The 25,037-nt window shown below is 36.9% G+C and overlaps 2 protein-coding genes across 2 annotated transcripts in view; one reads left to right on the top strand and one right to left on the bottom strand.

Annotated features, from left to right (window-relative positions):
• LOC119414678 (corticotropin-releasing factor receptor 2) overlaps window positions 1-4,487 on the top strand; it is a 53,883-nt gene extending 49,396 nt beyond the window's left edge. The window contains 3 exon segments of the mRNA XM_037681778.1: window positions 344-479; window positions 966-1,007; window positions 4,347-4,487. Coding sequence (XP_037537706.1) covers window positions 344-479; window positions 966-1,007; window positions 4,347-4,487 — 319 coding nt within the window.
• Window positions 4,488-16,401: 11,914 nt separating this feature from the next.
• On the bottom strand, window positions 16,402-18,819 carry myl13 (myosin, light chain 13). Its single transcript, XM_037681777.1, has 5 exons — window positions 18,668-18,819; window positions 17,376-17,403; window positions 16,899-17,048; window positions 16,596-16,769; window positions 16,402-16,508 (listed from the first exon to the last, which is right to left on the bottom strand). The coding sequence occupies exons 1-5, from the start codon at window positions 18,773-18,775 to the stop codon at window positions 16,402-16,404; spliced, it is 567 nt and encodes a 188-aa protein (XP_037537705.1). The 5' UTR covers window positions 18,776-18,819.
• Window positions 18,820-25,037: the final 6,218 nt, after the last annotated feature.

Here is a 25,037-nt window from a genome sequence, read left to right as displayed (position 1 = left end):
TTTTTTTTTTTTTTTTTTTTTTTTTTTTGGCGGACCCCCAAGCACTGGTTCACAGACCTCTGGGGATCCGGGGACCCCAGTTTGAGAACCACTTCAGTAAATGATGGCAATTGCCAACAGCCCTAATTTTAATGTTATTAATGAATTCCAATAAATTCAAAAATAACTTGCATTAATCTCAACATACAAACTGCACGCGACAGCTGATTACCATCCTCCAAGCCTAATCTCTATACATGTTATAAAAATATACAGCGACAACATTTGCCACAGTCAGCTCAGATGACGTTCACGTTTCTATTTCAGTAACAAGCCTGTTTATATTCATTCCCTGTCTTTACAGAAAAGCCGTGAAAGCCACACTAGTCCTGCTACCTCTGCTGGGCATCACATATATGCTGTTCTTTGTGAACCCGGGCGGAGATGACATCTCACAAGTCGTTTTCATCTATTTTAACTCCTTTTTGCAGTCATTTCAGGTGAGATTATTGATAGTCCCAGTTAAGACCCCTCGCACACACTGTCTGTTACAAATCAATCCGAGTGTTTTACTGCAGAGTTGGATCATATTTTGGAGATTTCTTGTGGGAGGATCATTTGAGCTAGCATCCTGGTGGAGCTTATGCAGACTTTGTCCCTTCTGTCTTATGTTCAGTTCGCTCAGCTGTCAAGATTACTGTGGCCATGTGGGCATGATTTCTGCTCCCCGGCTTCCCCGCTTGTTTTTTTCCTGCATCATTGTGGTTTCTCTGCCTAAACAAATAACTAAATAAAAAAATCAGATATACATAGCTTTGGCTTTCATTATGTTATAACAAAAATTGCTTTCAAACTAAACACACTTTTTATATATTTTTGGTTTGTTTGAGGACTGCATCATATAAAATGTGTCATGTTCCTTTAGCTAAAAGAACAAAATAGTACTCTATTGTTTTCATCTAATTATGATGTGTCTTGTCTTTCAGGGATTCTGTGTTTCAGTGTTTTACTGCTTTCTAAATGGAGAGGTGAGTCAGTCTGTCAGTAAAGTGCCTCTTAGAGCTGCTTTTTTAATCAAGTGCTTCACAGATCTCTTGAAATGACTTATACGATGTTTCTCTTTCTTTTCAAATATACCTTTAGGCACACTTTAGTTTAAATTTAGTATGAGTAGCAGTTTTCTAACTGCAATCAATGGAAAGAGGTTTTACATTCATTCTGTGAAGTTGTGCCCTTTTGTTGTTAGTCTTTAAATATGATAGAAAACCTTCACTAAGTGCTGCCATTTCCCTCTGATTAAAATAAAAGCAAATTACCAGAAACCGTAACAGCTGTTGGAAAGTTATTAAAGCCAAAATCACCCAGTTCATGTTAACTGTGAAAGATGATGGAGTCTTTCTTTGCTCGCCCCATCATAGCTGGGAATGTGGAGTTTGTGACTTTGATAAAAATAAGCAATTAAAAAAAATACATGGATTTTCAGGACAGTTACAATAAAACTGAATAAAGCAGCAAAGGGAATTTTGGCAAAACGTGGCGATTATGGTTTTTGTAGTTACCTCTACATTATCTTGTGTAAATGCTCTTCACAGACCTGAAAGTATATGCACAATTATCACTTTTTAAACACATTTTTGTTCAGTTGCCCGTGAAAACATTTACTACACATGCATTTAAACAATAATTTATATACGACTTAATGTTTGTGCTTCCTTGTTAAAAAAACAAATGATCCATAAATCTGTTGTTTTTTTTAAATACTATTGCTACATACATCAGAATCTTGGACCATTTTGATCCTTATTTTCTTTTTGGCAATAAATAAATAAATAACACATCAGTTTTATATAAAATGAAGTTGCTACAATGACACTGGCAGTTCAACAGGAAGACTGAAAACCAAACATCTGCTCTGTGAGGGATTGTAATCAGTCGTGTTTCCCTCCTTTAAAGCATTATAAATTGATTGTTTCTAGATTTTATCAGTTGTTGCTACAGACATAATCCACCTCTTATAACCTCATAACTGTCAATCACAGCTGTGTGTTTATTGCACATCCCCTTAATCTAATCTCACACAAACTGCAACATATAATGAGATTTAGCTTATGGCAGTCAGTTTACTTTACTCTTTCATCTTCAGGTTTAATTTTAGTTAGAAAATAAATGTGTCATTTAAAAATTCCTGTAAAACATTTCAAACTTATATAAGCAAGTTTGCAAGTTGTAGGTTTTGTTGTTATTGCCTGATTAGTATAATTCCCCAGGACAACTTCCCAAATGATTTATATTTCAAATGTTTTTTTTTTCCTTCTTCACTAAACGTCATGTAAAAATCTAGGACGCCATCAGTGTGTTAAACCAAATAACTTGGTCAATTTGACAAATATTGAACTAAAATTTGATGTGATGGCAACTTAAATTCACAATAAATTCTGGGAGAGTGACATCTCATAAAATTGCACATAATTTTATTTTTATTTTTCAAGGTTGCAGCTGCAACTCTGTCATTCCCTCTCCCATCCTCCCCCTGCTTTTTTGCTCTCAGTCTTGTGTATCGGAGCTTCTATTTACACATCTTCCAAATCCTGGGATATGTGTAAACTAAGACGGCTCTGTCTATCGCACCCCCCACCCTACGAAAACTTCTGTGAATGCTTATCAGAGCTATACCAGCTGATACCAACATTATAACAGGACTATGGTGCTATCTGGAAGTGCTTCATGGACAAATTCATTCAACCTTTATTTAGACAGGTAAATCCCATTGAGCCTCGAGGACTCATTTACAAGAGACCTGATTTCAACAAAGAATGATGACAACAATGGACAACCGCAACAACAACAAACAGTTATAAAAAGTCATACAATTTTTTTGTAACAAATAGGATGGCAAAAAAAAAGAAAAGTTAAAAGAAAAAAAAAGTAACAAAAAAACAGCTAGATTATTTTGTGAATGTAGAAAACTAAAAACAGGAACATGTCTGCATTGGCCCCTGCCAGGAGTCCAACAGATTCTTAAAGCCACTTAGAGAGGTCAAGGTCGAGGGCTTCAGATCTTTTTGTAAGATATTCCAAGAAACAGGAGCAGAGTAGGAGAAGGCCCTTTTGCCAAGTTCAGTTTGCACTGAGGGAACACTGCAGGTAACGCAGGTCAATCTCGCCGCCTTGTCGTCAAATGCATAATCTAACGTGTCTATAAATGTGCTTGCTGGTAAAGTTTTTTTATGTCTTAAATTGTGTCCTGATAAGGACAAGATGTGAAGAGATCTTTTTTTGTAATACCACTATCCTCTCCTCATGCCCTTTTCCTCTTTTCTATCTAAAAGAATAAAGGGCCACGCTTTTAGAAGCAGCAGCAACGTGCACTCCGCCCATCTCGGACGACTGTACGAACATAATCTCACTGTACTTCAGTGCAATGATAATAAAGCTTATTCTGATTCTGATTTAACAGAAGATAATCTCAGTATAACTCTCTTGTATGACAAGTGTTTGGTGATGTTGGAGAAATTCTCTCATTCTCTAACATCGTTTAATCAAAAGAAACAACTTACGTCAGGTGAAGATTTGTAATCGGCATTTTACTTGCAAGGGCACACTTCAGGACAGGTTACATGCAGAAACATACCGGTACATAAATGTATATACACGAAGACCAGTGACAGAAATGAGCCATGAGCAGTGCTATCTGCTGACTTTTATAACATTCTCAGCTCAGCAGAGTTCACTGTTCAGTGGATGTCCTTGAAGCCAGCTGCAGTCTTCTTACATCACATTCTTTGTCTTCACAAATGGTTCTCGGGCATCAAAGCGGCATCCTTCAGTTCGAGATGAGTGTTTTGGGAGACAATCGAGTTGCTCGTACTCAAGGCAGAGAGGCAGAATGTTCTCAGCCATAACAATAAAGTACAATAAAAACATTCATAACCTTTGTACCAAAAATTGACAGATATGAATTCATATAAGGATTTCCAAACCTTTATTTGTTAATGTGTTGATGACATTAAACTGTAGTTTGGATGTGGGGATCCTCCTTTTACTGCTCAGAGTCAAGTTTTAATAGAATCTCTTTCTTGACTCTCAATCCCGCTGCGTTCAGCTCTGTTTATTATTAACGGAGTTAGTTTATTGAATCCACTCAAAACTGAAATAATTTATTCATCTTTAAATGAGCTGGAAATTCATATTTGATAACTGTAGGTGCGTGATGAGGTGCATACCGTGTCGTCTCCTTTTCAAAAACAGACGAAATGTTACACTATTTATTTAAAGAAAAATATTTCATCATTTACATTAAATTTACCTTTTTCTTCTATATACTACATGTAGTATTAAAGTTTTTTTTTGTGTCCTTGACTGTTCAGGTTCGCTCTGCTGTAAGGAAACGTTGGCACCGCTGGCAGGACAACCACACTCTCAGAGTGCGAGTGGCTCGAGCCATGTCCATCCCCACATCACCGACCAGGATTAGTTTTCACAGCATCAAACAGACCACAGCTGTGTGAGCAAATGAACAATCACTTTAAATCTGTGCTCCTTGCATCCAAAAGAACAGACTTCATTTATTGTTTCCATCCAGTGCGGACTACAAAGTGATTTGCAAAGTCAATCATTCCTTCACTGCAAGATTATCACATTACAGCAAGTCAGAGACTGTATCACCGTCACTGTACTGCTTAGTCTTTGTGGGACACGATAGTTTAACAGAATCTACAGCTCACAGATGCTGGACTTATGGTATGCTGAAGGAGGGCAAACAATACAACTTGAAATGAAAACTACTATAATGCATTAATTTGAGTAAACAGCAACTTGTTTCATTATATACAAAAAAAAAAAAGAATAAACTTGTACTGAAGGGAGCCGTTTTTCATACAGGTCTTATATTGTACTGTTTTCTATGTTATTGGAATGATTTCAAATGGTCATACTTTCCGTGTTTTTGTTCCTGACAATGTCAATTTTTTTTATAGAACAATTACAAAAAAGTTTTCAAGTAAAACAAAATTTACTATGAAGTGGGTATTGGTATTGGTAAGTGAGGATAGATGAAGAACTCATATGAGCGGGGGGCTTGCATGTGGGTCCATTGCTCTCCCACAAAAGACACTGAGCTTTAACCCTTTAACATGAACCTTTGTGTCCCTCAGATGGACACAAGGTCTGAAACACTTCTCTTTAAGGGTTCCCCAAGAATTGTTTTCTCTTTGACTACTCAGTCAGACAATGCCTAAATGGTGCAAAGGGGTCTCTAATTCAATGCCACAGGCATCACAGACCATTGTCATGGAGTCCCATCACCTTTTTGTGGCAGTTGAGCAGGCTGTGCCCAGTTAGAACTCCAACAAGTGTACTTAAAGTTATCCTTGTCAAGGCGATGAGAGCTTTCCCAAACCTAGGATTTGGGCTGTTAATCAGTTCTCGTGCCTGCCTACAGTCCATCAGCTCCCTCCAGCAGATTGAGTGTTGATGTCTAATTCAGGCCTGTAGGGCAGTTCTGCAGACTGTTGTTGAAATGCCTACAAAAGACTCTGGTCCTTTGAAGTGGACCTGATTGCCAGCATTTGAAAGGTAGTCGGTTCTTTCATTACAATTAATACCAGTATGTCCCAGTACGTGAAATTGGTCAGAATTCCCTGAGGCCACGGCATAAACAGTCCGGCTCTAACGCTTTTTATCCCCCAACTATGAAAATGTAAGATTTACTTTATTATTGTATTAAATGAAAATGTTTCTTAGTCATTGTTTGTAATGTTATGCACATGCTGCATTGGGTGATGAGTGTGGATTTGAATGTGCATGCACAGCAAAAGCAGATTAAATTCTTATTTTGGCTTATGAAATCCTTGTGGCTTTCTCATAATCAGAGTCACAACTAAGCTGCTGCTTCTAAAGAAGAGAAGCTTGATGGAGAGGGAACCAGTCGCTCCCTTAAAGCTCCGCTCCGGTCAGGTCACCATATTTTCTCAATGTGATCCCAGTTTTCACAAGGCTAGTCCCAATGGAAGCAGGCTTGTCTCAGCTGATGCAGATGACAAAAACAAAAACTTAGTATTTTGCAAATGAAAATACGGGAACAGATTTATTTTCAAAGGGATTACAAAATGTCAAAACCCTATTTTGTGTTCGGAACTTAAATTTTTATGCTGATGTTCCTTTGTAAGTTATCCTATTAATGTTTTGCTTGTTGTGATGTGAACCAGAATGTTGGAGCAAAAACTCGACATGGGCAAAAAGGTTCATTTTTGTGTTTTAGCTTTTATACAACAGAAACAAAAACTTCTGTCCACACTTTAAGTGAACTCACGAGCTCATTTACTTTTTTCAGTTTAGTATGGTAGAACATATTATCTAAAGTAAGTCATTTTTTTTAAGTGTATAATGTTAACTGAGATTTTATTTATTTATGTTTGGATTTTTATTTAAATTTGTCAAAGAAAGACTACTGAATATTTTGCAAGTACATTGTGTTTATGCATGTTGTATAGACATGAGTAAATGTGTGATATATCATTCCATCCATCGATTATCTCTGCTTGTTCCGGAGTCAGGTTGCGGGGGCAGCAGAGGCTGGGGGGCCAGACATCTCTTTCCAGAGCCACCTCTTCCAGCTTTTCTGGAAGGACTCCAAGGTGTTCACAGGCTAGCTAAGAGACATAGTCTCGCCTGTATAGGTTTTCCCTGGGCTCTGCTCTCAGTCGGACATGCCCAAAATACAGACCTAGGAAGACCATCAGGAGTATTCTCACCAGATTCCTGAACCACCTCAAGTGGCTCCTTTTGATGTGGAGGAGCAGTGGCTCTACTCCGTGTCTCTCCTGGATATCTGGGCTTCTCACCCTGTCTCTAAAGAGTTCACAACTCATTTTGATCATCTGTATCTGAGATTTTGTTTGTTTCAGTCATTGCCCTGAGAATGGGACAATATGTGAAGGTAAATGGCAATGAAAACCTGAACTGGACATATGGGTCCTGGCAGCTGATCCCAATACCATACTCATGAAGCACCCATTACAGCATATCCTGCAAAACATGATCATATGCCTTTTTCAAGTCCTCAAAACAAATGGAATGAAATGGACTGTACTTATATAGCACCTTTTTATCTTATCAAGATACTCAAAGTGTTTTACACTACAATCTGTGTCCTCATTTACCCATTCATACAGTGCTCTACTAGATCTCTACAAAGACTAATCAGTGCTTTAGATCACATTAATACACCAATGGGACACACATCGGAGGCAATGAGGGGTTCAGTGTCTTGCCCAGGGACACTTCAGCATGTGACTGCTGGTGGAATCGAACAATCAATTCTCCCATTGGAGGAAGTCTGCTCTAACCACTCAGCGACAATTGCCCCAAACAAATATAGACTCGTGTCCAAATGTAGTATTCATTATGGATGAACTGTGGCTAGTACAGAGGTCCAACAACAAAGCACTGCTTGAGTTAAGATAAGCAAGACTGTTCCTCCAATTCAGGCCCCTGCAGGTTATACTGTCACTATTCATGTGGACACTGAAGTCCCCCAGTAGAGTAATAGAGTTCCGAGCTACAGCATCACCACCTGAAGGTGCAGGGAAGTTGCCTTCTCATCTACCAGGAAAAACTCCAGTATACAGTCACCAAGCCAAGGGGGTAAAAGTTTGCCCACACCACTTTTCACATTTGGGCAACTGCAGACTGGAATGAGGTCCAACTCCTCTCAATGAGATTGATTCCAGAACCCATGCTATATGTTGTGTTTAAGATTTGATGTAAATATTTTACCTGCATCATCACAAAAGGGGCACATGTAACATTATGCATCTTTCAATGACCTCAGTTAAACATAAACTATTTTATTGCATTAAAATTGTGAAATATGTTCATGAACAAATTTGAAAAAAGTAATTTCTTCAGACTCGCCAAAGAGACAACCCATGTTTACCTACATGAAACATTTTTGTAATCTATTGTTGCCGGTGGTCATATTTTGACGTCATATTTTATACTTGTGTTTCTGTACAAATAAGGGTAACAAACAGTTTGATATCAAACCTGATTATTTTAAAAATAACCCCATGTTGCCTTACAAACAAAAAGTGCATTTTTTGTGTGAAAGTAAGCTATTTCCTCTAAAAAATTATACAAGACAAATATGTATCATTGAGTTGTTGATTTCCACTTTTACCTGTACATGTCAAAGACCATATTTCAGATTAAAATGGTACACATATTTTTCTTTTTGATTTTTTTTCCCCAAAAGTACAGAAATGTTAACAATGTAGTGTAACTGTGACAGCTACACTCGACCTATTTATCATTGCCAATTTACATAAAATACACTATAATAGTTGAAAGGATGACTAGCTTTACTGTTACTGTGGCATGTCATTTCCTGACTTCCTTATAAATATATAATTATTGTAAATTAGTCATGGAAAAGAAGATGCCCTGAGAGAGTGCCTGTTAGATGCAGTTTCATATGTTTCAGGTTGAGCCCCGGTGAAATGGAGCAGAAACTACAGCCTTTAGAAACCCTGAGGACTCAACTTACACATCCTTTAACAAAGAGCGGGGATTCTGATTCCACCTAATGAAGGCTTGTTGTGTTGGATATGCATTTGATTGTTGTCAGCATCATGCAAGGCAAACACAAGATGAGCTCCTTTCTTCTTTTTTTTAAACTCGTTGCCCAAAACATTCTTCTTTTCATAATAAAAGCCACTCAACAGCATTGTTTCTGTTTCAGCCAACAGATATAGTAGCATTATGTTATTTCCCAATGCTGCCACTAGCTGTTACATTTTTCAGGCAGGATTTCTGCTGCTAATAAAAAAAAAAACATGCAATGTCAAACTAATGGAACTGTGAAGGATTATAAATTAGTGCTTGTGTGAAAAATGTGACACTGGAGTTGTTTTAAGACAGTAACAATCCATTTTGATTTTGTCAGCTCAGCTCTTTGTTCTTCGACACAGTTTTAGCATCCCATGAAGTATTACATATCACCAGCCACCTTTCGTGTCAGCTCCATCCTTAAAATACAGCATGTATGATATAAAATAGTACATAAAAAATACATAATATAAATAGAATAAAGCTCATTATTTGAGTACTCTTAAATATCCCTAATATTAAAGCCCTTAATTATGAATCTTAGCACACAATATAGCAATAGCATTCCACCATCTCAATGTACCTTCAATTTAAATGCTTCAGTGTCAGCACTAGGAGCTAGTTACTTATTGCAATAAGCTTATTTTTCCATTATTCAGATCAATACAAATGCAGATGTTCAGAAATAGTAAAACAATACCATCAGTGACATTTAGTATAGAAAAGTATTAATGTTTGACATTGCTTTTTTTCCATAAGCACATTCAAATAAATGTAGCAATATAATTGCACTGATTTAGCACAGAGAACAAAACAATAACCTGGAGGCTAGCACTAGCATGCTAGCTCCAGAAACAAACAAAAAAATCCTCACCAGTTCAGACTTATAGAATATACAGTCAGATGAATTTTTTTTTTCTTCCACAGAGACATTTAAAAGTTGAGAGGCATATCAGCCAGAAATGGCAACATAGGCATTAGATAAAGGGTTTTCAATGGCTTAAAGCCTACCTGTAACATAGCCTGGTTGTGAGTGTCACTGCACGATGTGTTCCGGGACAAAAAATAAATAAAAATCTGTTCCAGGACCGAAAGCACGATCTGTATCCTGCGCCCATACTCTGGGCGCAGGAGTGGTGCGCTCAGAATCTCCCTATCTCTTGTATTGAAGGGGAGGTAATGCGCATGTACAACTTTTAACGAGAGTCTATGGGCAAAGATTCTTGCGCTCTCCTGGGCGGAAATATGTTAATCAGTCAGAGACAATGTTTTTGAAAGAAACAACTTAATTCATGAACTATAAAATATTTATCTTACCCCACTAAAAAAAAAAAACGTTTTGAAATATTTTTATTTTATTCTTTCTTTTTCTTTTTTTTTTTTTTATGTCTGAAGGCAATATGGTGAGTGGTGGGGCAATGCCGTAGCACCCTCTATTGGCCAACTGTCACTGGTTTTGACATGTTTTGTGTTGTCTAGGTTCAATTAGCTGTGATCTTGAATTAGATTCACTCCAAAAGTAAATTGGTTATAGGTGTGCATTTAATGACTATTTTCTAAAAAGTTTCAAAAAGATCAATCAAATGGTTAAAGGGGTATTTTGTGAACATAACAAGGTGAACTACAGCAGTTATTAACAAAGTTTTAAGGAAAAAACAGTCCACAATGTGTGGCGCTCAAAGTTTATGTTAGGGGTGGCTCTCTGCAACAAATACAACAGATTTTAGCTCATCATCTGTAAAATTGTATGAATTATAGCTATTTTTTGTTTTGGTTAAATTTGATTGGCTTTGGCAATCAGCTTAAATCATATTGGCTTTTATAGTTAATCAAATGATGTACATCCATTAATCATTTACTGAAACTTTCATAAAATCTATTCATTGGTTCATGAGATAATCTTCTAACATATGGAAAAAGTTGGCTCCAGTGAGTTGATGGCAAACTTAAAAAAAGACACCCTGCACAATCTGTTAGTGCTCACAGTATATGTTAGGCATCAATTTCAGCTACAACTACATCAAACTTCAGGCCAGTAGCCATAAAACTCTCTAAGTTTAAATAATTGCCCATTACCTTTTAATAAACCTTCACTTTAAATTATTTAAACTACCCCTTTAAGGCTGAATAAAGTACTACTTTTAATGTCAAATATAAACCTTATCATGATTGAAGCTTTAACTTTGAAGTGACAGATTTATGTGATCTGTTGTGATCAACTTTCTATACATCTAACCTACAACTATGTGTCAGTACTTATTGGGGCGTCCTCCTCAGCAGGTAAAAATATCATCTTTTTCCCAGTTTTCAAGCCTGAACCTGTCAACTTTCAGTTTGACAAGTTCAGGCTTCAACACTACAAAGGTCTTTGAGCAAGGAGGCATCACAAACTGGAGGTGTAAAGGACTCAGACACATTTGTCGCACTGAGTCTTAAAAAGATGCTTCAGCTCTTGTTGTGGGAGACGTGAGCTCTATATTTGGAGCTTGACTCACGCTTGAAATAAAGCAAGAATGTTTTGAAAAAAGCTACTTCATAGCTTTTGCTTGACACATGTTCTTGAGATTTAGATTTTATTTCTGCAGTGTAAGAACTTTAATCTTAGCTTCAATTACAATTTTGATCCAAAAATCATTCCTCAGCTTAGAATTTTGGTCAAATCTTCATTATCACCTAATGTTTTTGCCTGTGTGTTCAATTGTCTGTGCTATTAGCAAAACATCCCATGAACCACTGATTGGATTTTATATGGTCTGGTGCAGGGGACCGGATAACTCAACCAGGCATAGAATATGTGTTAAAAGATGAAGAATCTGGAACTGGTGGGAGTCAGATACTGGTTCAGGGGTACAGTAATTGAAATGGAGGAAAAGAGATTAGTGATTGGAGAGATGACTTGTGGGTTAAATAAACTCAAACAGAGTGCCACTAACCTCTTAGATGAATTTGCTGCTCGTCTTCTGAAAGCATGAACCCTAGAATCCTCACAGGTAATTTCCAGGATGGTTTCTCTGCATAAATTTTCCAATAAAAGCAGGTAGTGAAGTGATCAGGCATGGAGCAAGCTGAGGGCAAAGGCCAAAATCTGTGTCTGCGGTCGGCGTCCGGAAAGCACAGACAAGCGTAGAGTCTGACAGTGGTGAGGCAGAACAATAAAATCCAGAGGGCAGAAGCAAAGTCATAACCAGGAGATCAAAAGTGGTCAAAGAAGTAATGGACATCTACACACAGAATTGCTATCAATAATCTGACAATGTGTCTGTGGAGGGAGCTTAAATAGAGCAGAACACAGGTGAGAGGCAGCAGAGCAATAAGCAGGAACAGGCGAGCTGAATTAACAGATTACTGCCTCACGTGAGCACTGGAAACAAACAAAGACTGAAACATGACAATAACTTCCTGAACATCCTTTGGATTCATCCCAGTTCAAGATGGCTGTTACAGCCAAGTGACATTATAAAACACAAGCATTTCTAAATATCAGCCAATTTTAAAGATACGCAACATAAACTCCAACTACTAAGAGATGAAGTAATGCACGACTGATCAAAATGATGTCAAGGTTTGACTAAAACACTAGAACTCCCCCATCATCTTAATATTAATGAATTTAGTCTAAGACACTGGCTGAAAGGCAGCGGGTGATATAAAATCCTTCCAGGATTGATAGACTTTACTTGTTTTTAGTTTTACATACTGTACATGTATATCTGTATAATTATTTTATAACTCTGCAGAAAGTAAAGACAAAATCCCCCAAGCACTACTTTGTAATTTTTGACTGCTAGCTCCCTCCTGAGTTTTTAAATCTTTTACTTTATGTTTACCAATGGCTGATTGGCATTTTAAAGGGTTGGTTTGACTATGAAAAGCCCAGCACCACAGTTGGTTAGCACTGGAACCTCAAAGCAAGAGGGTTTAAATCTCAGCAGGTGTCTGCGATGAGTTGATCTCCCTGTGCCTGCATGGGCTTTCTCACTATACTTCCATTTTCTCAAACAGTAAAAAAAAGAAAAGGAAAAACTAGGTTAGAGCAATTGACAATGTTCGAGTGACCCTGTGTGTTTGTGTATGCGTGTGTGTATGTGTGTGTGTATGCGTGTGTGCTTGTCTTGTGTATCTCTGTGTTGAACCTTTAATTGACCAGCAACTTGTCCAGGACATATATATGTCTAAAATATTAACGCTCTAATTGTAAAAGAAGTTGTGAAGTCATTTAGAGGAGAAAATGTGTTTATTTATAGGTTTGATTTGTTCTTCACATAATTGTCATTGTTTATTTTTGATCCTCTGAGTTAAAAGAAAGAAAGAATCACCCAGTTTGTGCTGTAGAGTTCACACGATTCAGGCACTGAAACCATCCTGGAGCTTCGATGTAAAATTAGCTCTGCATCTTTAGTATCACTAGTAAATATTGGCTTTATAGAAGTGAAGTCATAGATGGAAGTATTTGTGTGACAATCAGGATACCTGAAACATTTCTAAATATTCATTCTGCTATCTAAAAATACAACTGACTGACAATGATTAATTTCTTGTACTTTTCACGAATTAAATTAATGGATGTGTGAGAGTTCTTAGTTTTCTCAGCACTCAATGTAGATGAGTTCAAAATCAGAGATGCACTATGATACAAAATATATCCTTAAAGAAATATAATGGCAGGTGATTTATAAGCACTTGAAAGATAAATCTGAACCACCATTCTGAATTTATTTTGCAATTTAATTCAGTTTCAGTTTCATTGAAAAAGTATTCAGTTCAATTAGAATTGGAAGCCAAATTAATTAACACCATCCAGAGGAAGTGAGAAGCTACAAGATTTATTCCTAAGAAGCTCAGGTTCAAAAACTACAACCTCTGTTTTGTCTTAGTTTAAAAGCAGAAAATTAAAGGTCATCCAGGTTTTCATGTTTTTAAGACATGCTTGTAGTCTAAGTAACTGATTAATCAGGTTTCATGGATAAATATAACTGTGTATCATCAGCATAACAATAAAAATGTATCCCATGCTGTTTAATAACTTTACCTAATGGAAGCATACAATATATAAAGTAAAGTGTATTGGTCCATGCATTGAACCCTGAGGAACTCCATGACTAACTTTGGTGTAGAAAGAAGATTCATTATTTACATTTACAAACTGGAATATATCAATTAAGTATGATTTAAACCATTTTAGAGCTGTTCCTGTAATCCCAATATCATATTAAAGCCTATGTAGTAAAAATATTGTGATCAACAAATGCAGCACTGAGGTCTAACAGGACCAGTGTAGCCACAAGCCCATTATCAGAGGGCATGAGAATATCAAATGTAACTTTCACCAGTGCTATTTCTGTGCTACGATGAGCTCTAAAACCTGACTGAAACTCTTCAGATTATTTTGGTTCAGATGTTCACACAACTGACCTGCAACTATTTTCTCAATATTTTTTAATGAATGCTAGATTAGCTAAAGATCTTGACCAGAATTCCTGAATCAAGATCAGGTTTCGTAAGTAAATTTTAATTACAGCAACCTTAAAGCATTGTGGTATGTAACCATTCATTAGAGACAAATTAGGCAAATCCAAAATGTGGGTATTAATTAGGAGAAATACATCTTTAAATAGCCTGGTTGGGATGAAATCTAGCAGACATGTTGATGGTTTGGATGAAGCAATTATTTTTGACAATTCAGAGAGTTGAATAGTACAAAAACAGTCCAAACGTAAATCAGGTTCTTGTGACATTTCTAAAGCTACCTCATCTGACAGGGAATCAGAGGTGATAGTAGGAAGGATGGTATGAGTTTTCTCTCTAATTTAAATAAATTTACTTATTAAAAAGTCTGATTTAACAATCTTTTTGTTGCTGGTGCTCTTTTACCTCTCCTCAGACTAGAAAACTATGAGAGTATATGCAAAACACCCTGGATTATTCATACATATATACCATAGGCTACAGGAAGGTAATTAAAACTGCACTTATATTAAATCTCTGTGAGTGATGCTCACATTATAAAAAAGACAAGAAAATACAACTACTACCGCCACTGCCACACCACTACTACTACTACTACTACTATTACTACTATTACTACTACTACTATTACTACTACTACTACTACTATTACTACTATTACTACTACTACTATTACTACTACTACTACTACTATTACTACTATTACTACTACTACTACTATTACTACTACTACTACTACTATTACTACTACTACTATTACTACTTCTACTACCACTATTACTACTACTACTACTATTACTACTACTACCACTATTACTACTATTACTACTACTACTACTACTATTACTACTTCTACTACTATTACTACTATTACTACTACTACTATTACTACTACTACTACTACTATTACTACTACTACTACTATTACTACTACTACTACTACTACTAGTACTACTACTACTACTACTACTATTACTACTACTACTACTATTTCTACTACTACTACTATTACTACTATTACTACTACTACTACTATTACTACTACTACTACTACTACTACTATTACTACTATTACTACTACGACTACTACTACTACTACTACCACTACTACTACCACTACTACTACTACTACTACTACTACTACTAATAATAATAATAATAATAATAATAATAATAATAGAAAAAGACGAAATAGAAGAAGTAGAAGAAGAAATGCTCTCTTACTGAACTAACCTTTTTTCTTCATGTGTGCTTTACTGTAGTTTCATCCACTAACAGGGGATGAGGAGGAGAAAATTTGCATGAGTGCATGAGTGGAATAAATTAGTTTTGGAAATGATGCATGGAAGTTTATTAACATCTCTGTATGCTGAATACATATGCCAGATAAGTATTTTTAGCATTGCATTTAAATCTGTACTGACAACAAATAAATAAATAAATAAACTGTCAAAATGACAGAATGGGGAAATGATGTGAGAATCCTTCACGTCTAGAACAGACGAATGAAATGTTGAGCAACACTGGTCTCTACTGGCTAAAGATGGGAAGTACAACTCATTTCACTTTTTTTTTTTTTTTTTTTTTTTTTTTTTTTTTTTAGAACATCATAGCAATAGTTTGTAACAGTTTGATCAAATTTGGAATTGACTTTTTTTTTATCTAATCTTGAGATATGATGCTTTTCAATGTTTTTGTATTGTTCACATTATATTTTGCCTTCAGTGTTAAACAGTTCTATATTATATAAAAAATAGGGGGAAATATTCATAAACATTTTATTCTATAGATTTTGAGAGTCTAGAAGCTGAGGCTTTTTAATTTTACAATTACAGTGGCATATTTTTTACTGCAATGTGTTTAAACAACACTTATAGTAATCGTATAAAATGACTTCAGTGATGTGTGACCTTTTTTGTTCACCACCCCTTCGTTTCAAACTCTCCCTGAAGTTGAACTTTTCAAATAAGAGCAAACATTTATCCATGAAGGGAGCACACACAACATTATTCTTGAAAACAGAACACCATCAAAACCAATGTGTTTATTTACCATGATATGTAAAATGTTCATGGGTGCGCAGCATCAACATGAGGAGCCCCAGAAAACAACGTGAAGCATTTGTGAGTTGCATCTATCCATGACATATGAAAATGTTAAATATACAGAATGGGATTTCCAGAAAACAAAAATTATTTAGGAACTAAATAAATCTTGGTTTTCCAGTGAAGGAGAGACAAACTCATAAAGCCTCATTGATTTCAATATTCCTTGTGATGTTGCACCAGAACACACTGTCTGAAAAAGAAATCTGATTTTTGTTCTCATTTTTGTTTTTGTTTTGTTCTTTTAAGATGCCATTATGTACTTTACGAAAGCTTCATAATTTATACACCCGTTAGCATCCTCTTGGTTTTGCATCAGCTGCTCCACTTCATCCTCCCTCATTTTCTCACCTGAAACCAGGAACATTATCAAATCAGTATGCGTTATTAATTCTCCAACCTTCTGAAATCAGCTCAGATTGAGATGCTTAAACTCACCCAGAGTGGCTAAAACATGCCTGAGCTCAGCCCCCATGACTGTGCCGTTCCCCTCTTTGTCAAACACCCTTAATCCCTCCACAAAGTCTTCAAATGTCCCACGATCCTTGGCTTTACAAATGTGTTGATGGATTGGTAGGAATTGGTCAAAGTCAAGCATCTTTGTCTGCATGTCTGAGGAAAGTATCAGTGGGGAAAACATAAAAAGAAAAGATGAAAATGTTTGTTTCTGTGTTGAACCTAATTGTGCTTAAAACGCCATGCATGTTGAACAGAAATAACGCAGCTGATCACACAAGCAACCTTCAGGTTTGGGCTTTCCAAGAACGTGCATGATCTCTGCATTGGTAGGATTCTGGCCCAACGCCCGGATCAAGTCCCCACACTGAGCGTAAGTGATTTTCATCTCATTGTTTGGGGTCCGGTCAAACAGCTGAAAAGCATCTTTGAAGTCTGTAAAAAAAAAAAAGAATGTTGACGACTCCCTGACATTTTTACTAATTTTATTGTCATTCAAGCTGCTGCAAGTAATTATTTGTAACAGCTTGCATGCGATTAAAGAAAAGCAACAAAGAGTTTCACTCTGCTTTAACATTTTCCACGACACATGACTTGAATAGATTATTGGGGAAAAAAAATTAGCATATGTCTGATCTACAGTATCATCACCAACTGTTGCTAAACATCCCTCACATATTGAAGAGATCAGTGTGGGAGCAGACGTTTCTTCTCTATAAATAGCTCCCAGTCCACGCAAAACCAGCAACAAATGAGCCTCACCCTCAATTTGTTCCGGGGTGAATTCCAGCTGAGAAAAGATAAAGCAAACAACGTAATTAGTGGCTGCAGATCACTCAGGGCAGCAGAGACGAAGAGTTTTATTTCAAATAGGAAAAATAAAGACAGAGCAAACTGTTGTGCATAACACCTTGTTATCATGCCATTCCAACAGACCGAGTTACAGACATCATCTGTTCTCATGTAGTTATCGGTGACCTTGGGGCTAATGTGCCATTGTTCACCGCTACGTTTATATTGGTTTATTGATGCAAAAAGACTTTACTCCTATTAATGTCACAGATTTAACAAGGTTAAAATGTCAAGATAAAGTTTTAGAAAATTTGCACAGTAGCATTTAGGTTCACATGTGCTGAAATTGTTGAGCTAGAACAAATATTTTTTCTTCCATATGCTTATTAAAATTTAAAACACAGTCCTATTCTGTTCCCTAATTTTTGTAATGCATGTCTAAAAGTAGGTTTACAGTGATGTAAATGACATTTAGCTGCATTCAGCAGAACATGTCTAGAGTCTTAGTTAATTTATTTTACAGTCATATTAACACGCAAGAGGAATGTCTAATTTAAAGTATAAAAACAAACGTATGTATCACAATCACTTGGAGTTTTTAATTTCTGTGTGTTCTTTGGACGTAAGTCAGCTTGGTGCCCCAAGTTCTTGTTTAACGTCTGGATGTCTACAAACCACAAACTGAACATGAAACTTTGAACAAACATTATCCCAAAACTTATCTAAGCATGTTTAAAGATAGATGGAATAGAGCTGTAATTATCTATATTTTTCTTCCTTCTAGCTTTTCCACCCTTTTCCCCCTTCTGTGCAAAGGGGTGCGGGTGGTCGGCCATCCCCAGACATAATGAAAATCATATTCTGTGGCTTTAACCATTGTAACATGGCGGCTTTCTCAACCAGGAAAACATTCATCCACTGAGAAGGGGCCAAGTCAGCAGAAACTAAACTTTCCAAGATGCACTAATTACAACTGGCCTTGACAGTCTCACAGCGTCCCTTTGCCTGCATTGCTCTGTATGCTCGTAGTTTACCACATATTCTGTAAAGCTGCGCAGAAGTGTTGAGCTCACATGGGGTCTCTGACACTCAAAACATGTCTGATAGCACTGAACACTTTGAGTCATATCATCTAAATAATAGAAGCAAACTCTAAGTCTCACATTCGATAAAGAATTACAACACAACATAGCTGTAATAAATTTAAAAATAAATCCGTGAATTCAGCACCTCTGCATTGGAAAGTGATGATGAGGATTTACCGTCACTGATGATGGGTCAAACTCCGGGGTCTTGGGGCGCTCGGGCTCTGGGGGCTTGGGCGCTGCTGGTGCAGCAGGCTTTGGCTCTTCCTTTTTTTTAGGAGCCATTGCAAGAGACACTCAGGACTGAAAAGGCAAAGGAACCCTGTGCTCTGCGTATAAAGGTGGGCAACTAAAGCCCCTTTATCCTCTGACCACAGGTGTCTCCTCCACCCCCCTTTCTATGTCCAACCAGGCTGCCAACAACAGGGAGAGGACTATAAAAGGATATGCCTTTGTGCTTCTATTTAAGACAAACCTTTGTTGTTGTGTTTCTTTGTGGGCATGTGTCTGCATGTGTGTGTGTGTGTGTGGAAAACGACATTAGCTGAAATCTCAGGGGTAGAACCCTCTATTAAACAGGCTATTTTAATCAGCACAAGGAAGATCTCGCCTGAACTCATCAATTTTCAGCCGCTGACCTTGTCCATTGAAGTGTGGCAGTTTCAAGGAAGGAGGGGAACAAGACAGCCATGATTGCTTAAAACGCGAGTAGAAGGTGCATGAGTGTGCATCCCACAATGCAGAGTGATGAACAGCAATTATCCTTGATTATTATTAAAACTTCAAGTGGGGGAAGCGTCATTCACGTGATGTGTCGGGCTAAGTCTTTATAGTGATGATCATTTATCTGGTCTGATCAGAGGGATTCACGGGGCTCAAGCTCAAATCCAGCTTAACATGAGGGTCAAGAAATGTTGTTTCCGTCTGATCTAGGCTTTATGGGTGTTGATGCACCTGAATGAAGCAGAGGTTGAGTGTCAAAAATATTAAAGGTTTGGAAAGGGATTTGTGATGATAAAGTGACAGTTTAAGTTGCTATAAAAATTCAAGTGGTGACGGAGGTGAATAGTGCTGGATGTTGTGAAGTCACAAGGACCATAGATAAGGAGATAAAACTCCAGCAAGCGTTTAATTAAAATGCAAATAAATTACCGTATTTTCCAGACTATAAGCCGCTCTGGAGTATAGGTCGTATCTGTCAAAAAATGTCTCATGAAGAGGAAAAAACAATAAGTCGCTTCAGAGTATAAGTCATATTTATTTAGAAGTGTATTTCACAAACTGCAAGAACAGACATTTAATCTGAAATAACAATAACACACAGAACAGGCCTGGGATCCTGAACATAATTAATTAACATAACAAGCTAACGAGTCCGACAATCAAGCTACCAGTAAATTCACCAAGTTCATTCCACATCACTTTTGGGGGCATTTTGCTTGTGTTAAGTTTTTCCCGGTTGTCTCTAAGTGAATGTTTGCTGGGGTGGGGGTTCACGGTAGAGGAACAACATGTAGTTGTCAAAAGCCTAGAGGGCCCCCTCATGGCTACAAATGGTAATGTTTATTCTTTGGTTCATGTCAGTATGAATGAACATTTAACGCGCCAGTGAAAAATTGCATCATAAATAGGACTATAAGTCACAGGATTGGCCAAAATATGAAAAAAGTGCAACTTGTAGTCCAGAAAATACGGTAGATGCCAAATCCCAGGTCAAGCTTTTGTCTTTATTTGTGCATCAGAGCTCTTATGATGATAAAATAATATTAATAACAAAGTCGCTAAGTTTTTTAATCAAGGGCTACAAATAACATTTATTACTACCTAGTGTTTCTTGAAACATAATTTCAGTTTCACTGAATATTTATTATTTATGATGACAGAAAAACAATCTTGAAGATTTAATATTTGTGCGAAAATGTTAGATTATTTAATTTATTTATTCATTGTGATCGGCATGGATCTAAAGTAGCCTTAACAAGCTTTCATGTTGTATTTTATGTCATCATCTCATTCTTCTGTGAAGTATTAACACCTACTTATCTAGGATTTGGGAACGTGACCATTCTCAGTGTCGCAGATGTTTTATGTAGCATGTACCTTTTTACATTATAAACCAAGAAATGTGTCATGTGATGACTGAACGGAGAGTGGATGCACTTTCTGTTCTACGGAGTGTTGCCTTTTTTTGATTTACAGGATTTCTCAGTTTATCCACCAGTTTATAAGTAGCTCTTTATTTATTAGTGTGTGAATATGCTGAGTATTTTTATTTGTGCAATGGTGCCTCAACATGTTCTCATTCTGAAATATGGAAGATAAAACCTAAGGAGAAAACATGAGGGCTTAAAAAATCTCATCAAATCAAATACCCTCGTGTTTTTTGCTCTGATTGTTGTTTTTCAGCTCCATCTTTGGGTATTATGCAGGTGTAAGGTTCATGTTAGGGAAAAAAAGCCAAATAGTCTAATCAGTGATGTAAATCCACTAATAGGACTTACCCCTAAAATGAAGTTTTTCATCTTTATTTGCTACGCTACAATGTTTTGCATTCAAAAATTTTCACCTTGCTCCTGGGAAATAAATGGTAATTTAGTTGAATGTAACATTAGAACAAAGATAAAGAAAGTTATATTTTGTGACTCAACCATTTGTTTTGTCAATTTAGTTAAATATGATATTGAGATACACTTACTCTTTTCAATTTAGTTTCAATGTTCCCCATCTGTTAAAGATATTTATTTTAAGGCTTTATTATTTCAGACTGACTTTCTTTTGCGTGTACCGTACTTTCCGCCGTATACGTCACACCACTGTACATGTTGCATCAGTCCAAATATGTCTAATAAAGTGGGAAAAAAAACATAAATAAGTCGCTTTGCTGTATAAGTCTCTGGGCATGCAAAAAGGTGCAACTTATACGGCGAAAAGTTACAATTAATATTGAAAACAAGGCTTCGGTTGAAACTTGGAGACACGTGATAATAAATAAATAGGCCAGCTCTGCCTCTTAGGTTTTGCTTATTGTGCTAAAATAATCTGTCCTAAAATAAAAAAAGGAATATAAAGTCTGATAATAATCACAACATATTTGCTTTAAAGAAGAAAATAATTTGAATCAAAAGATGACTCAAGTTTTCAATGTCCGGCTGAAACAACCCTGATAAAAACACAGACAGAAGACTTTTTGTCTCTCTAAGTATAAATGGATCCAAACCTGCATCAGTCACAGACACCGCTGTCCTAACTCTACCCCCGTTTTCTCCTGGTGCTTGTCATTGACGAACAACAGCAACAATTTATGACATGACCAACCACACACAGCGGAGACCTTAAAACATTTACGACTTGTAAGGTTTGCTATTTTAGAGTCGGTTCGTTGTGAAGCAGGTATGTCACTTTGGAGAGGCTCCAACTTCAGCACAAAGCCAATTGTTTCTTGGGCACATTAGATGACCTTCAGTGCAGCTGAATGCACCCTGGATAAATGCATAGCTGTGAAATAACTTCCTATAAATAGTAAGGATGTCCTGATGTGTCATTGAAACCATACTGATATTATTTATCAAGGTAAAATCTAAATCATTATTATTCATCCTGCTGTGCAGCTTGTGATGCTTAAACAGCAACTCCAAGGATAAGAAAAAAATACAAAATTAGGAATTTGTATTAAAAAAACTGTGTTTGCAATGACGTACTTAAACAAAAAGTTTACATAAGCAATGTAACAAATGCTTTAATTTTTTTTTTTTTTGGAAAAGGATTTTGTTTTTAATTTTACTTAATTTTGATGGTAATTTTGGATGGTGGTACAGTAATACGTTATTAATGTCCCCTTACTTTATTTATATATTATAGACAAAGTGTCTCTGCCATTGCTTGTTGCTGAGAATTGAAGCCAGCTGGACCAGGAAGCTGCCATGTTGGATTTTAGGAACCAAGTGCACAAGTGTTTAGGTCCTGCCTACTTTAGGTCCTGCCTACTTTAGGTCCTGCCAACTTTAGGCCCCGCCTACTTTAGGTCCTGCCTACTTTAGGTCCTGCCTACTTTAGGTCTTGCCTACTTTAGGTCCTGCCTACTCTCCTGTACACAAAAAGTGTAACAGGTCCGACATGACTGAAGCAATTATAGCTAATCGAATTAGGAAAACTACTTTTATGACATAAAGCAGGAAAATAACAACTGCAAGAATTAACAGAAATCAACACCAGGTGGAACCAGCCTCCAAATAAAATTCATCCTGTTTCAGCTTCAACTTCTGGATTCGGGTTGATGGTCTAGTACATGGTAAATGTTAAATGGACTGTACTTATATAGCACCTTTCTATCTAATCAAGACACTCAAAGTGCTTTACACTACAATCTGTGCCCTCATTTACCCATTCATACAGCACTCTACTACATCTGTAACAAGATTAATCAGAGCTTTATCACTTTCATACACCAATAGGACACACATTGGAGGCAATGAGAGGTTCAGTGTCTTGCCTAGGGACATTTCGGCATGTGACTGCTGGTGGAATCAAACCCCCAACTTTTGCACTGGAGGACGACTGCTCTAACTACTAAGCCACAGGCACCATATGAAGCTTATACATCAAGAAAGTCTTATGTTTTGGGTCTTTCTGTGGGAGTTTGCACATTCTTCCAAAATATGTGTGAGTTTTCTCCAGTCTGGTTTTCTTCAAGTCCAAAAACCTGCATGTTGGGTTAGTTAGAGATTTTTAATTAACCTTAGGGGTAAATGTGTGCGTTCATGGTTGTATGTGTCTGTGTTGACCCTGTGACAAACTGGAGACCCGCCCAGTGCATACTCTGCTTGCTGGTTAAAAACTCCAGTTCTCCCCAGGCATCCTCTGTGTTCACAAGTTCAAACTTTACGTGCATCAAAAATAACTCTTAGGAAAGTACTGAGCAGGCGGTGCTATTCATTCAGACTCAGGATGTCGGTTTTCAGGTCCTCATTAAAAGTTGTAAGCGTCTGCGCTGCCACACATTAACAGCTGCTGCAGCAGCTGAATCACACCGCCCTCCTATGGTCACAGCAATACCAGCAGAACCTGAGGTTGTTTTCCCAGCACATTTCATTGAAATCCGATATTTTAAGCACAGTGAGAATAAATTATTAATAAAAACAAATAAGCAAGTGTCAAACCGAACATTTAGATGCAGAACCTGGCTTTTCACCACCACTAAATTATTCTATTTCCAAGGCAGCCTTGTGTTTGAAAACGTTTGATGCTGACCTCAAAGAATTTCTTTGTTTTCTGTGTAATTATCTGTGTGCGTCCTCTCCACACACCTCCATCTTTTACTGTCAGGAGTCAATAAGGAGAAAGGAAAGATTGCTTTGATGTATTGATTCTTCTGAGGAAATGTCCTTTACTCATGAAAGCAGCAGGCGGCCTCTTCGCAGCAACTTTATGTCTTCCCTGTAAGGAAACTGAGAGCACACCACATTATGACACATCATTTCAAATTTCACTTAGAATATATGATTATTACAGTGCCAGATGTGTTGCCTTTTAGCAAACCGATGCACTGCTTTCACCACAAACTCTGCTTTTGTTTCATTATTGCTTTCTAATAAACTGTAATCCCAGAAAAATATAGCTAAATATGGATGTTTTTCTTAAAACATCCTGTCAGCAGTGCCCTGTATTGACCCATAATTGTGGAAATGTAATTGCTTCATTGTGCAGGTGAATGACTGAAACTAAACTCTCACATTGCTCCAGGTTAGCCTGCAGCTTTTTACACTTTACATATGATCATTTCTGACAGTGCACACCAACCTTGACAATCCTGTTCCTTTTTAGCATTGTGTCTTATGGGGTTTTTATTACTTTCTTTAAAACTCCCTTCAGTTTTACAACTCCTAAATCATTAATGAACATGCAAGCATTTATTTACATTAAATTTAAAGATAATCTGAACGTTAAATGCTGAGATTAAAATTCATAATGACAAGTTGATGTTTTGGTCTTTGACCAGAATGGATCTTTTACTCTATTACCAGGGCGTACCGTAGAGAGACCTCAGAAGACGAACTGTCAAAACAAGAGTTGCTTCAGAGAAGATGAGCTGACCTGTATCCAAATGGAAATAGCTTCCTGTGAGGTGCTTCATGACAAAGACAGGCCATTGACTGCATTGTACGTGACATTTTCGGACTAAAAGTGAGACAAGAATAAACAATGGGAATGATACAAAAAGAAGCAAGGAGGATAAAGTCCTTCAACATCTAATCCTTGAAGCTTGTTGATGATGTGATGATGTAAGTTTCTGTGCATCGTCTTTTACATTAACAACAGTCATTTAATTGCCAGGCTAATGTGAAAAGATTAAATTGGGATTGGATACAAAAATAATGTTGACACACAACTGATATTACTAAAAGTAAACAATAATGTAATACTAATTGTATTATAGACTGAGTTATAGCTATTTTTGTGTTGTGGCAGCCGTCTGCAATTGGGTCGATTTTTAAATGTATATTTATTTAAAGCATTCACATGCGCATGGAAACAAAACAATTAAACAATA

The sequence above is a fragment of the Nematolebias whitei genome, chromosome 9 (genome assembly GCF_014905685.2).
Source record: "Nematolebias whitei isolate Nwh7 chromosome 9, NemWhi1, whole genome shotgun sequence".
Classification (NCBI taxonomy): Eukaryota; Metazoa; Chordata; class Actinopteri; order Cyprinodontiformes; family Rivulidae; genus Nematolebias; species Nematolebias whitei.
The sequence above is the reverse complement of the archived record's forward strand: the minus strand, read 5'-3'. Positions and strand labels throughout refer to the sequence as shown.